The 15974-nt window shown below is 33.7% G+C and overlaps 1 protein-coding gene across 1 annotated transcript in view; it reads right to left on the bottom strand.

Moving 5' to 3' along the window:
* Positions 1-4363: 4363 nt before the first annotated feature.
* The window catches only part of LOC145261062 (histone chaperone asf1b-B-like), a 35504-nt gene continuing 23893 nt past the window's right edge, over positions 4364-15974 (bottom strand). The window contains exon 4 of the mRNA XM_080119224.1: positions 4364-15619. Coding sequence (XP_079975350.1) covers positions 15398-15619 — 222 coding nt within the window. The 3' untranslated portion in view covers positions 4364-15397. The remainder of the gene's footprint in view (positions 15620-15974) is intronic.

Genomic DNA, 15974 nt, shown 5'->3' with positions numbered 1-15974 from the left:
TTTCGTTGCACAATCTTTCGACAAATAATCATTGCTACGATTCCTCCTTTTGGCCCAAATTCTGTATCTGTCATTGGAAACAAGCAATATGTCAGAAATTGAATTCTTCATCAGTTTCTGCAATCTCATCTGGTGAAGAGATGAGAACCCAGGATCAATTTGGTATCCTGTTAAGCAACGGTGAGCCTGGCCAATATCAGATGGGTGACCATTTGGGAAAGCTAGGTGCTGTATGTACCACACTGAGTCATAAAAAATTTCCAGGTTGGTATCTGGAGGCGCATTAATTCACTGGGAGAGATGCACCCCTAGCCTAAGTTAAAACATGCATCTAGAAGAAGGTAAGTTTAAATTCACCCTCTGTATCCCTGTGTTTACAAAGCCATTTGGCGGAAGTGGCCCTGATTAATTTAGCATCATATTCCAGTGTTCTGAATCACACCTTCACCTGACCTTCGCATTATCTTTTCTAACCTTGAGCAGAGGCTGGTTCAATGACTGTGGATGAAATCATATAGGTGATGAAGAAAGTGATTGAATCAACGGAAGACATCTCGAGAGGAGGGCTTGAGAGTAACAAGAAAAAAAACTCAATTTTATATCTATTTAATCTATAAATATAAAAGCGAAAGTGTATGTGTATTCGCTTTTTCTGTGTGTCTACAAAATCTTTTTTCAGAGAAGCGGTCGGTCGCTTCACAACTTTTTAAAACTTTTTATATCACATATAAATCGTAATATCTCACAGTTAACAACGAAGCTCGCCTGTCTATTTAATTTGCTCGATTTCGGGAAGATAAATATTCAACATTTGTCGCTCGCCGCATGTGGGTTAGTCTTTTTCCTATAACATCTTGGGGGGGGGGAAAGCGTTCAGCAGTAAATGAAATACTATCCCGCAGTCAAACTTGACCTCATTAACTCATTAAAACGGGCACCTGCCAAATCCAAGTAATTAAATAAGTTCAAACGTGTTTCCGTGAGCATCTCGCGGTGGGGCAATTGTTAATGTCGCACATTTTTTTTTTTTTTCACACTTTAATTTACAACTTTGCCTCAACGGTTCGGGTTCAATCCTCATACTTACCCACCAAAACATTTTTTTAACCCCCACCCCACCCCCAGAGTTTCCACACACACACCTCCAATAACTCGAGCAACACCGGGTACCCCCCCCCTAGTCTAATATATAAAAGGGAAAGTATGTGTGTGCGCGCTCTAAAAGCTTTAGCAGACATATCAGACCGTGACAAAATTGGTATCGTTAGAAAACATCGATCTCTCGGATGAAAAATACCTAAAAATTGGCCAAAATTCTGTCCTGGGCCGTTTTTTTGCAATGAAGGGTCAGTTTTTATGTTGATATTTTTGCACGTCATACACCTACCAATCTCAACGTATCTAAAAACCTTACATTGAAGGCCTGTGACGTTATAAGTTGCCGTGACCGTGACAGCTAACGCTATTAGCCTTTTCCACCTTCGCGTTACAGGTTTGAAGCTACTGCTGCTAACTTTTTTTTTTTTGTGCTTGCACGGGTACTCACTGCTATTCTGATTGAAGAAAAGCTTTTTTCATTTAGGGCTGGGGGTTAGTTGCTCAATAGCTTTAGTATACCACCTCTCCCCACCCGGGCAAGTTATATATAAAGGCAGTGTGTGTGTGCGTGTAAGTTCTTTCCGTATGGACTTTAAAACGCCCGGATCAATTTTTTTTTTTTATTTCACTCAACTGTATTTTATGTATCTAGCAGTATTCTTAGATGGGCTTTGTATCAGAATGCTCCCGGTAAGAATTAAAAACCGATGATCAAAAAAAACAATCTGATCAAACAAAAGTTAACACCCTACACTGCCTAACATCACAAGTATATTTGGGAAGTTTATCACCGCACAAGCAGTAAGACCAGGCATATAAAATCAGCAGTAAGTTCTCTACAGTGCAATGTAGACTACAAGGTATTGTGGACTAAGTCTTTCATAGTTTGTGTGCTGCGGCATTATTTGATTGTAGAAATAATTATATATACTAGCAAGACCCGTGGAAATTCCACGGTATAAGAAATATATTTAATCAATAAATGTTTTGATGAAACTGATATTTTTCTGGATAGCATAGAAAAACCAATAAGAGACAGCCAATGAGTTTACTAGCAGGCCGCTCGTAAAATACGCTTTAATATATTATGATTAATGCAGATTTAGTATTTACATTATATTGGACTTAATTAAAGACTTCTCTTCTCTTTCCTGCAACCTCTCTCCCAGAGCCTGTCTTTGTTTTATCATTATTTCCATAGCAAGTGCTCGTCTGAGCTCCAATCTCTGGTCCCCCCCTCGCCAATCTTTCACAAAAAACACCTGTCTAGCTGAAACCACTGTCAATAATTTTCCCCATTCTTTATCTGTGCCAAAACCAAAATGTAGATTCCATGAACAAAGCTTCTTTCTTAGAAGTGCACGCCTATGGAACTCTTCCATTTCTCACCTGACTACAACTTGGATGTTTTCAAGTCCAACGTAAACAAATTCCTGATAAACCGCCTCCTTAAGTAAGACGCTTTATCAAATCTCCATTACTAACGATTACTACAATATTATCCCATTGATTACTGTACATGCAATAACCCTTATCCCCGAGTGGCTTCCGGGCCTTGATAAGTGGTGACTACCAAGAAAAATAAAATAAATAAAAAATAAAAGACTTGTGCTATCACCAACAATTGAAACCAAAACGTTTAGCTTACAGTTTATTTTTTTCCTTTGACGTTAATGCCTAATCTACAAAGACATGTATGAATCAATAGCTACTACATTACGCATGCATATTCATAATGCCATCGTTCAACCATAACCTAGCAAATTCCATTTCTTTTATTTTCATCCTTTAGCAGAGATTTCCCCCCCAGCTAAAACCTAAATATAAAGTTTTGCATGGGTCTGAATACCCTATACATTAAGTTTCGTGTCTATAGATCAAAAACTGATAGGAGTTTGATAGGCAAAATATTTAAAACAAATATACCTATGCATAAATATAGAAAGAGGTTTGCATTTACTATAAGCTTTTATATATAAAGTATAAATCATGTAGAATATCTGCATGAATATAATTACACGTAATAGTTAACTAAAGATGATCATCTCATAAGAAAACCAAAAAAAAAAAAAAAAAAAAAACTTATAGAATTAAAATGAATGTTTAAAAAATATGCAAATTAGCTAGATCTTTTGCAGATGAATGCAATTCCACGATCCATATATAACAAAGTTATATTTTCTTTTTAAATAAATAGAAAAAAAAAAAAAAGGTTTTAATAATATGAATATAAATAGAAAAAAAAAAATTCATAGGAATATAGGTTAACATTTCTATGAAAATAGTGTACTTTGTATTTTAAATATAGAACTGATCCAAATAAGATAAATTAAGAAGTACTAATAAATATTCAGAAAGTAATTTTGTGCTACATAGTTCAATACAGATAAAACCACATTTTAACAAACAATATTTTCTTTTTCCCTGTTTCTTCCGAGTGTTACCTTTTTATGTTTGGTTTAGTTTGTTTTACGGCATATCAATCCTTTTCGGGTTATTTAATGCCAAAACCCGTTATTTTGGAAATAATATTCATGTTGCATCCAGTTATTTTGTAGAAGTTTTTATTCTTCAAACTCTTTGTATCTTCAATCGCTAGTTTGTAGTGTTTGGTTTGGTTGTTTTATAGTGGATTTTATCGTTTTTGTTCCTTGCCCTGCAGAACATGCATGAGTTTTGCGATGGGAGAGGGAAAAGAGTTACAGTATTAATGTTTGGTACATTTTAAGTTAGGAAACCAGTCAGGAAGTGTGAGGAGATAGAAACAGAAATAGGAAATGGGAAGAAGGAAAAGGTGGGTTCGTTTTTGTAGAACATAATTAAGTTTTGCAAAATGGAGGTAGAAAAACAAAAAGCATCAATGTTAGGTGCAATGCGTCTCAGGAAGCGTTTTTTTTTTTTTAAATGTAGTTTTGCTGATTTTTGCAAATTAAAATTACCTTTCTCACACAATCACAACAATGAGCATATGTTATAAAATTTGAAAACAAAACTAAAGGAGGTCCAGGATTACCGGATTGGCCTTTTTAAAACTAAAAATGTTTTTTTTTTTTAAGCAGTTTGGCCTTCAAACATTGTATTTGGCCTTTTTCAAAGTGTAATGTACAAACCAAGGAATAACAAGAGTAGAAAATTATATGGATAAAAAAATTAAAATGGCCACAGGTGAACACGTGCTTAATTTTGTAAAAGGAGGCAGATTTATTTGGCGTTTACATTAAAAAAAATCAGAAATAAGAAAAAATAAAATAAAAAAAATCACACATAAAAAGTGAAAATCTTTATTTTAAAAATAATTATAGACAGAGAGCAAGGGAAATTACTCTGTACTCGCATTGAAGAGGATACATTTTTTTATATTTACAGGAGCTTTCTTTCTTTTTTTTTTTTTGTACATATTGTTAAAAAAGTGACAAAAGTTTTCAATAAATTTTTTTTTTTTTTTCAAGTAAAGCATGTGTGGTCTCCATTGCAATCGAATTGTGGCTGATTTAAATTTTTTTTTGTTATATGAAAAAAAGTTGTATCTTTTATTTTTTTTTTATTTGGCATCCAATTATTTATTTTTTTTTTTTCCTTAAAAAAAAAAAAAAAAAAAAAAAAAAGGAAAAAAAAAAATTGTTAAGGATGCAGTTTTTGGTAAATTTGAAGAAAAAGAAGTCAATTTTAATTTGGATGGAATTAAAAAAAAAAAAAAAAAAAAAAAAGAAAGATAGAGAGAGAAAGAGAAAAAGTAGGATAGAAGGTGGGGGGGGGGGTCACAACATAAATTAGATTTTCAGACAAAAAAAAAAAAGAAAAAAAAAAAAAAGAAATGTTCCGGAATATTTCAGATGAGGCTTTAAATTACTCAAACTATTATTTCCTCATTATTTTCGCAACATTTCAACCGATGTAATCTCAAACCTTCAGGTGTATCTTGTCGAACTTAGGAACCTATAGAGAATTCCAAACTGAACATAAAAAAAATTTCCCCCCAAATATGGCATATTGTCATTTGGACCCAAGGGGCTATTTTTTAGGGATTGTGTCCAGCAGAAGTTGAGCAACGAAATGTCCATTCACATTGCATATTTAAACTCCTGCGTGTTAGCATGTTAGTCAGGGAAGCAGGAAGAGAACTGCAAAGTCCAGCAACCTGAGGGAAGAAACTATTAGAGTAGAAAACTTTCCGGCGTCTAAGGATCTCAACAGTTAATGGGGTGGAATTTTGCTACTCGTTAAGAAGTATGTACATCAAGGGGGCACAAGTGCTGCGAGTTCATGAGAGCAAATTCCATTACAGTACTTGTGAAACAGGTATAGGGATACAAGACACTGCAGTGATGAGACAGGGGGTAGAGCTTGGCTGATAGCACGGGACATTTTTTTTTATTGGAATCCTTTGAGGAGTAATTTGTATATTTTTTGTGGACTGTTATCCCCATCTTGATCACCCTTTGGAACCTGTGGCACAGTGGATAGCGGCGTTGAATCGCTACGATTCCAGGTGAGCATTGTCTGAAGATAGCAGTTTCAATCCTACTCAGAGCAGGCCAGAGGATTAATTGGCCAAAACGTGTTGAGACAACTATGGGAAGGCAGTAATTACTGGAGATAAGTTACAAGATTCAGCATTCCTATCCCATCGATGTTAATCACCTGAAGAAGGCCAGAGGATGAGTTGGCCAAAACATAGTTAAACAACAATGATGAAGATAACAGTCTGCAAATAAAAAAGCACAGCATCTGTTCATTTAATTTAAACAGATTGTTGTTATGGATGTAAACATACACTAGGCAGTTGCATATTTGCTTTGCAGTCGAATAACAGGCTCGCGAGTGAGAGGCATTTAACTAAAAGGGAAATAATGCAGGAAATATGTCTACTCTGGAGTTAGACCACCCAGAATTCAATTTATCCATGAAAATGTTTATTCAGATAAGAAAGATCTACTTGAATTTAAAAAAAAAAAAAAAAAAAAAAAATCATGGTCAGCAAGAGAAATTCCATTTTTTTTTTTTTTTTTTTTTTTTAAATTTTTCACAGATTTTCCCCGGCTAAAACTCAAATATAAAGTTTTGCATGGGTTTGAATAACCTATATATTAAGTTTTATGCATGTAGATAAAAAACAGACAGTTTGGTAGGCAAAGATTTTTAAACATATATACACATATATAAATATATATAGAAAGAGGTTAGTGTTTATTATAACCTTTTTATGCAAATATTACGCAAGTATAAATTATGTAGAATATCTGCATGAATATAATTACACGTAATAGTTAAATAAAGATGGTCATCGTATAAGAAACAAACTGATAGGAAATTAATTAAAATGAATGTTTAAAAAAAAATATGTAAATGAGTTACGTCTTTTGCAGATGAATGCAATTCCACGATCCATATATAACAAAGTTGTATTTTCTTTTAAAATAAATAGAAAAAAAAAAAAAAGTTTTTTTTAATAGGAATATTAACACAAATTTATAGGAGTATAGAGTTAATAGAGAATTGGTTCTGAAATACAAAATTTGTACAAATTAAAATATACACCGTGCCAGAATTATATGCAAATTGATATTTTTTGTTCTGATAGTTTTCAATGAAAATTTGTGAAACTTTGCACGTTATACGGCAACACTAAGACATGCACAGAAGATTTCCACCTTAGAAATTGCCAAAGAATTACACCGTGCTCATCGTACAATCAAAACATATTGTACTAACCCTCAACTTTGCAACGGACGTTCTGACAAAGGGAAAATTTGCAAGAAATATCTGTCACGTCGAACAATGAGCAAGATCAAGAGAAGTTCATCGTAACCCACTTGAAACTAGCAAACAAGTTTTTGAAAAAACTAGCGTTCCAGATGTGCTCAAATCAACTCGTTGCCGTATCCTGAGGACGATTGCACAATTTGAAAAGCCAGATCTCCGCCCACGATTGAAGGATATCCACAAGAAAAAGAGGATGGAGTGGGCAAGAGATCACATGAAGTTGAATTTTCAAACTGTTTTGTTCACTGATGAGTGTCAAACATGTTCTGGGCTGCAATCATTGGCAATGAGCTGGCAGAACCACTCAGAGTCACAGATGGAGTGAAAATTACTGCCAAACTTTACATTGACTTCATTAAGGAATACTTGGAACCCTGGCACAAGAAGAATTTGGCATTCCGGAAAAAGATGGTATTCATGCATGATAATGCACGGTCTCATTCTGCAAGGATAACCATGGAATATTTGGAGAGATTTTTTTTGCCAGACATGGGAAAATAATCCGATGACCAGCCTGTTCTCCAGATTTAAATCCCATCAAAAATCTGTGGAGCATCTTGAAACAAAATATTTACTCCGGAGGAAGGCAGTACAACTCCAAGGATGACCTCTGGAATGCTATTCTGACTGCTGCGAAAGACATTTCATCAGATGAAATAGAAAGTTTGACATCTTCAATGGACCAAACGCTTTTTGCTCTTGTCAATAAAAATGGCAATTATATAAGATATTGATTGTACTATGAAACCATATTGAAGTTGTTTGTTCTTTATTATTTTTGTTCACAATTTACAAATTCCTAGAATAATCAATGTTTCAATGATCTTTTAGCACTTCACCATATTTTAGCATTGGTTTGCATATAAAGTTGGCACACTGAAAAAAAAAAAATGCAAATCACCAAAATGGCTGCCAATTGTTTATTACTGTGCAGATTAGCTTAAAAATTTAGATCTGCGATTGTGTTTGTGTTGCCATATAACATGCTAAATTTCAAATTTTCATTGAAAACTTTCGGAGTTAGAACAAAAAATATCGATTTGCATATAATTCTGGCACGGGGTGTATTTAAAGCATATTTTACACCTGGCAAGGATAGGCATCCCATTTCTAGTCTAAAAATAAGACTAAATGAATTTCTGTAATTTTGGGCAAACTATATTCGCCCTAAACCCCTCCTAACAAGTAAAAACAAGCTTCTAGAGCTTTTTTTTTTTTTTTTTTGACAACTATTAAATCTATAACTCTGGAGAAAAAGAAAAAAAAATTAACACAAAACAATGAAGTTAAAGAATAACAAATCATAAGACAGAATTTTGTACAAAAATTTAAAAGCAGAGTTGCTTCCCTTTACACAAAGAAGATAAACAGGAATCTTAATACCCAGCATTGACAAAACATTCGAGTATAATATTTGATATAAAAAAAAAAAAAAAATTGAATATATATCTAGCCTGAGTGCCCAGATGTTTGGAGGTGCCCCCCCCCCTTCGCCAATCTTTCACGAAAAACACCTGTCTAGCTGAAACTACTGCCATTAATTTTCCCCACTCTTCATCTGTGCCTAAATCAAAATGTAGACTCCATGAGCAGAGCTTATTTCTCAGAAGTGCATGACTGTGGAACTCTTCCGTTTGCCCGTTTTCCACCTGACTACAGCTTTTATCTTCAAGTCCAACATAAACAAATTCCTGACAAACCGCCCCCTTAAGTAAGACACTCTATCAAATCTCCAATACTAATGATTACTACAATGCTATCTCATTGATTACTATACACACAATAACCCTTATCCCTGAGTGGCTTCCGGGCCTTGATAAGTGGTGACCTCCATGTGCAAAAAAAAAAAAAAAAAGTGGTAGTAGGCAGGCAGGCTCAAACCCGTGACACGAAGGCAGAAAAGAAAGTGAAAGGAAATCTAACGTCTTACCGCTAATCCATGACGCAAAGTTCGGAACATTCAAATTAGGCAAAGTCAATTCAAACCGATACAATGACTTGCAAAAAAAATTGACCCTTGTAGAAAACTGCCCAGTTGAGGGTAAAGGAATTAATGTTTTTGGCCAATTTTTCGATATTTGTCGTCCGAGATATTGAGCTTCAAAATGATACTGATCACGTGTAAATCCGTTGCCTCTGTTGAAAGTTTTAGGCGGACATACATACACATACATACATACATTTAAACAGACAGATGAGATTCATATTATAGACTAGCAGGGAGACTCCAAGTTGCCTGGGATTGAATGAGAATCAATGTTTCACCCTTCCATATTTTATTGTCATCAAAATCAATAAAATCGGCCATTTTTCAATCAAAACGATTAATTACCTACTTTAATTGGGGACCCCTCGCAATGCACCTGGAGGAATGTTCACATGCCTCTTCACAGTGACAGTTCACAATACATTGTAATCTACATTGCACTGTAGAGAACCTACTGTTGTCTGAAAAATTATTTTATATAATGGCTGGAATTAAAGTTTAAAATAAAAAAGTCAAGTATCATGCTTCGATTGTGCTTAAACATTCATTTTGAACGTGCCCCTGTCATATTAAAGAACTTACTATTGATTTTATATGCAGGGTTATTCTGCTGGTGTTGTACTTGCGATGTTAGGCTGTTTAAGGCGTTAACTTTAGTCAAAATCGCTTGTTCTTTCATCGGACATTTTTGATTATCGATACTTATCGACATTCAGATACAAAGCCCATCTAATAACACTGCCAGGCGCATAAAGTACATCTTTTATAAAATTTCAAAAATTGATCCAACCGTTTAGGAGTCCATAGGGAACGAACTCGCACAGTTATTTTTATATAAGTGTAGTATCTGTAGTACATGCTGTACTTATGTTCGTAACTTTGTGATATAAAGTGGGGGGATCACTTTTCTGTATTAATTTAATGTAAAATGATCACCCACTTTACAATCAGTCAGTTTCAAAGTCATTCAAGTTGTTTTTGAAGGATTCCAGTTATTTTTTAAGCATTCAAGTCATTCTTAAGGTCATTCAATTCATCCTTAAGTTCATTAAAGTCATTCTAAGTCATTTACTTCTTATTTAAGTCATTTCAGCCCATTTTTCGATCATTTTAGTTTATCTTAAAAAATTTCATGTCAATCCTACATTCACGCATTCATTCATTACACGAGAGCACGCGACTAATGGCTATCGGCCTTGTTTAATACAGAGGTGCCCATTACGTCAATCCAAAAGGCATTGAGGATAAATAGCATTGCAAAAAAAAAAAAAAAAAAAAAAAAAAACCTTGCAGAACTGGAGACACAAGCAGTCATGTTCACAGCTTGACAGTGCACATGAAATAAAGCAAACTAACAATTGTCCGTCAGAGTTCGATAAACATTTTGAAGACCGTTTTACTCGAACCAATCACTACATTTATGTGCTATCCTTTCCAAGAAGATGCTGCAGTTTTTTTTCAGTTGCATCGAAAATTGCAACACCGTCTCACCTGAACTCTTCTGGAGTGAGGGATGAGATTCTAACACTAAGCCGATGGAGAGCTCATGAACTTACAGAGGACCACAACATCAGTAAATGTGCTACCTTCTTGGCTGCATTATTTGGGTGTACTTATTTATACGAGTCAGCCTTTTCCCACGTGAAGATCATTAAGCCCAAATACTGCTCCACCATGACTGATGAGCATCTATAAGTCTGCTGGAGCCTGGCTATTAGCAGCTACTGTTCAGACTATGCATCCCTAACCGATTCCATCTAATATAACTCGGAGTAATGGCAAGAAATGTACAGAGTTGCACAATGCAATATGGCAAGTGCTCGTCTGAGCTCAAATCTATGGTCCCCCTTCACCAAACTTTCATGAAAAACAATTGTCTAGCTGAAACCACTTAATTTCCCCCCATTCTTTATCTGTGCCTAAACCTAAACTCCATAAGCAAAGTTTCTTTCTTAGAATTGCACACCTGTGGAACTCTTCCGTTTTCCTGCTCTCCAGCTGACTACAATATGGTTGTCTTCAAGTCCAATGTAAACAAGTTCTTAATGAGCCATCCCCTTAAGTAATCCAATTTACCAAATTTTCACTACTAACGATTACTACGGTATTGTCCCATTGACTACTGTGTACTCATTAACCCTTATCCTCGAAGGGCCTCCAGGCTTTGATAAATGACTGCTTTTATATAATATAACATTATATATATATATATATATATATATATATACACACACACACACACACACACACGTGTGTGAAATTTTCCCGTTTTTAACAAAGTCAATAAATAAGGGACTGATAGTCGTTTTGTGATATCAAAGTTATTGATGAGGAAACTGTCCAAACATTATGTTAAGTTGTTTTAAATCTTGCAATACAAGATTACAGGGGAAATCAAAACAGGCCAACTATCAGGCTTTGATGAGCAAGGTCTGATTTGAAGGAGTCTGTAGATTACATTAATGCATGGACAAACGGACCTTCCGCCAGAGATGTCATCAAATCAGACAGTGAATATAACACAAACTAAATATACAAACTTATTTTTAAGTGTTTATTCTTTATTGTTATAAAATGTTTTTAAATAATGCATCACATTAATATTTGAAATGGACATTTTAATGTTATGGGACAAATCAACAGTGAAAAAAAAACAGAAGGAACACCATGAAAGGGGATTATTAAAACAAAACAGTGAGGTAAAAAAAAAAAAAAAAAAGCTGACAATCGTCGTAAAAATTCAGATATCTTTGAATTTTGTTAAACTTTCACAGCTGGCATTGTACATCAATTAATGTTCAAATTTCAGTTTCCTTCGGTTATTTTATATCGCCACCATCTCCCATGCTGAAACTGAATATTTTGAATTCGTATTGAATTTGATTCTTAGTCATTAAACGCCAATCAAGCAATATTTCCTTGAATTTTAATTTCTTAAGACTACCTTAAGCTTAAGCCTTAAATTTAGACATTTTCTAGAATAAAATCATTTAGCACGATTATATGGGTAGCGGAACAGCGCTACTGTCAAAAGGAAAAGAAAACGCCTTCTTCCCTCCCCTAGTTTGTGGAAGTCCCTTGGGTATGGACTAGAACCCCCCCCCCCCCAATCAGGATAATGTGAGGTCATAAAAAGCAGGTGACTAATGTAATACGGAATAAAATAATTCTGTTCATGGTTTCGTATTTCATTTTGCTGAGCATAAGATACCTCTGGGTACAATGGTCAGGACAATCGTATGAAAACTGTTCGGACAGAAAGAAACTGCAACCTACTGTCTGTATAACTGCAAAGAAAGCTATGACAATACATTAGACTCTTTATTCAAGAAACAGCGTGAATAGAGAACGCCTCACTCGGTAGGTATGAGCAACAATGAATTCATGAATGCCTTGAGGTCAACCAGGTCAGGTTTGTAAGTGTGTGTGCGTGTGTGTGTGGGGGGGGGTACAGTCGTGTTATGTTATGTTTCACTTTGAAAAGAAACAAACAAGATGAAAAACGATGAGAGGGGCAAAGAGAAACAGATAGACATAAAGAGATAGAAATTTTAATAGAAATATGTAACACTTGTTCTGGGCAATGTGGGGTAACCCTTCTAGTTGAAAATCAAAGATTAAAATTAAAAAAAAAAAAAAAAAATAGCACATATATAAGGCCAGTGTTCACTCAGTTGTCGTTTCTCTTCCTGTTATTGCCTCATCTCCCTCCTAATCACCTGAAGAAGGCCAGAGGATAAGTTGGCCGAAACGTTGTGAAATAAGAACTATTAAGATGAGGATAGCAGTCCGCAAAAAATGAATTCCCTCCTACAAGTTTAAAAAAAAAAAAATAAATAAAACTTAGCACAATCTCATAAATTTATTTCAATTCATTAGGGGCCTTTTCAAATGAGTGAGCCAGTCAAGATTTGAAAAGGTCCTTATTGGGTTGAAACTAAATTATGACTTAGATTTAGAGACAATGTTTGTTTATGTGATTTCAAAGAAACTCTCCACCATAGAGAGAAAAGAATGTTAACGAAAAAGAAAAGTTACAATTTGATCACTAAGTACTTATACAGTTCTTGACCTGATAAAAAAAAACAAACAAAAAAAACTAACCTAATTGGTTAGTTTGTAGTTCACAAGCTGTACCAGTACAGAAACTTGATGAGGAGAAAAGGACTCTAGATGATTGCAATGTTCATTTAACTGTTAAATGTTAAAGTGTGTGGGTGTATTATATATATATATATATATATCTCCAAGTTCCAAATATTAAGTTTTCTCAGTTGGTCATTGATTACTTTTCAAAAGGTAACAATTGCAATATTGTTTCCATACAGCAACTAAAAAATTGTAAAATTTATCTTTGCTATATATATATATATATATATATATATATATGCATGCACACATACACAATCATTACAATAATGTTATGGGGAAGGGAGAAAAAAGAAAAAAAATCAGTTGCATATATTTCCAGCCACCCCAATTTTGTTTTTTTTAGGGGGGGGGGGGGTCCAGAACTTCCTCTATTAAAAAACAAAAATAAAAATCTGTATGATTGTACATACCAGTGACATCCTGAAAATATATTCCAAAAATCATAAATGCAAGTATTTTCATTTTTAAGTTATTAATGGGAATTCATAGGCATTACAAGATTTTTCAAGATTTTTTGTCAAAATGGTGAGCGAGACTGTCATTCCTCGGATAGTCCTAAAATTTGATTTTCTTATTAAAAAAAGAGTTTACGTGATTTTTTGGTGTTCAATATTTTCATTTCCGTCACAGGTATCCGAATCAAAGATTTGGATTTTTAATATAGAGGGAAATTCTGAACAAGAACCAAATTCTTAAACTATTATTCGCTTTATAAGTGTAGTTATCTCCCTTTAATTTCAATTCCAATATTCAATGCGATCATCGTAGGTTCAATCCCCGGTTAGGGAAAGGTGCTAATCTAGTAATCTAGTAACACCGATAAGTTGTGATGCAACTAAACTACCATATATGGACTAATATATATATATATATTAGACAGATAGAGAGGGGGGGGATATAACTGTCTTACAGATTTTGGAAGAGAAAAAATATAAGTTTGAAAGAGGAAGAAAGAAAAACAAAAGCAATGATTATTTAGAATTACAAAAAAAAAAAAAAAAAAAACTTTATGATGTACACACTAGTCACAAAACGAAAATATATTCCAAATCAAGTAAGTTAATTAAATAGTTTGTGTTTTTGTTTATTTTTAAGAAAATCAAATTTTTCAATTTTTAGTTTGAAATTATTTTGAACACAAACAAAATCTCGAGTCAAATTGAGTTGTTGCTCTTGAATTGTAACATCTAAGAGAAAAAAAATTTTTTAAAATAAAATAGAAAATTAAAACTAAAAACAAATTTTTAAAAAGTAAATAAAAGTAAAAAAAAAAAAAAGTAAATAAAAAAGCAAATAAATAAAAAAAATTAAATAAATAAAAAAAATAAAAAATCTTTAAAAACTATAACAGATTCGGCCACCTGTCTTGCTTCCTCATAAAACGAAAATTACATCAATTTACATAATTTTTGGAATATGACATTTTCGTTCCGTGATGAATATATGCAAAGATTTTTTTTTTTTTTTTTTTAAATTCTAAATGAGTATCGATTTTTGTACTAAAATCATGATTTTATGTCATTTTCGAGTAAAATTACTCAAATATCAGTCAATTAGAGTAAACAATTTGCAAATGAGTAATACCTTTTCAAGTTAATCTTCCATTCGATAAAGAAAATAAATTAATGGATGACTCGGTATGTAGTTTGAAAATTTAAATGAAAATAAAACACAGCTACAACTCTTCTCCAGAAAACTGTTCTGGGGGCAGATAACTCTTGAGATTTACTTGCCCAATTTTGTAACGACTGCAATTATCCACCCCTGTGCAATTCTATGGAGAAATTATGCAACCACGTCTGTTTTCACACGACATACGTTGAACAGCTAATATTTGTAAAATATTCTTTTTACCCAAGAAAACGAATGACAAAGTTAAAGTGGGAAGAGGGGAAAAAAGAAAACGGATATATATATATATATATATATATATATATATAAAAAAAAAAAAAGACAAAGGGATGAGAAAAAAAAAAAAAAAAAAAAACAATAAGGAGGGAAACAACAGGATAACAAAAATAGAAAGATAAACAGAAAAACAGAAGTTGTTTGAAAATAATATCCACTAATCATTTCATCGTAAATAATTTTTTTTACGAATCCTTAAGATCCATAATTTTTTTTTTTTTTTTGGAAGCTCCATTTTTAAAATTTACTGAAAATTCTTGGCACTTTCTTTCTTTGCCCAAGGACATCCGACCCGCGTCTTTTTGAGGGAGGAGGATAAATGATGAAATATGAACAATTCCTCCAACCGTTGGCATAATTATATGAAAAAAGAAACAGGGGGTCGGAGAAGTGGGTTTGTCCCCCTCTCCCCAACCACCAATGGGGGTAGAAAGGTTGGGTCTTATGAGAGAACACAAAATGTCAGTGATTTTGGTGTTCGTGTTCTGTCTATGCCATCATTTCCTCAGTTTCCATCCGTAGGCTATTGCTGTCTTCATGGAAGGCGGAAACAGATTTTAACATTTCGTCGTTGGATTTCCCTTCGAACATTTGATTGGATTCAGTTTCTGTGTTTTGAGCTGGGGGAATGTTTTCACTGTCAGGATTGTCATCCCAGTCGATCTTAAATCTGGTCACTCGTGGACACGTAGCCAGGATGTTTCTTTGTAACTGAGAATAAAAAAAAAAAATTTAAGAAACAATTTTATACAAATAAAAATTAAACTTAATTTTTATGTGCGTCTTTTCAGATTTTCAAATTCAGAACTAAAAAGAAATGGGAATAAAAAAAGAAACGGGGGGGGGGGAGAAAAAGAAAAAAAGGAACGGAAGAAACAGAGGGACAATAAAAAAAAAAATTAAAAAAAAAGGGGAAAAAACTAGTCTTGATAGAAGGGTTGGTTGGTTGTTTTACAGCATATCAACCCTTTTCAGGTTATTTAATGCCGAATCCAAAGATTCAGAAAAATTTTTTTAATAGAATATATTTGTTTTCAAGTTGGTTTCTATTTAACCCATAGTTGGG

Source organism: Euprymna scolopes, chromosome 37 (genome assembly GCF_053919585.1).
Source record: "Euprymna scolopes isolate OS-2025 chromosome 37, ASM5391958v1, whole genome shotgun sequence".
Classification (NCBI taxonomy): domain Eukaryota; kingdom Metazoa; phylum Mollusca; class Cephalopoda; order Sepiida; family Sepiolidae; genus Euprymna; species Euprymna scolopes.
The sequence above is the reverse complement of the archived record's forward strand: the minus strand, read 5'-3'. Positions and strand labels throughout refer to the sequence as shown.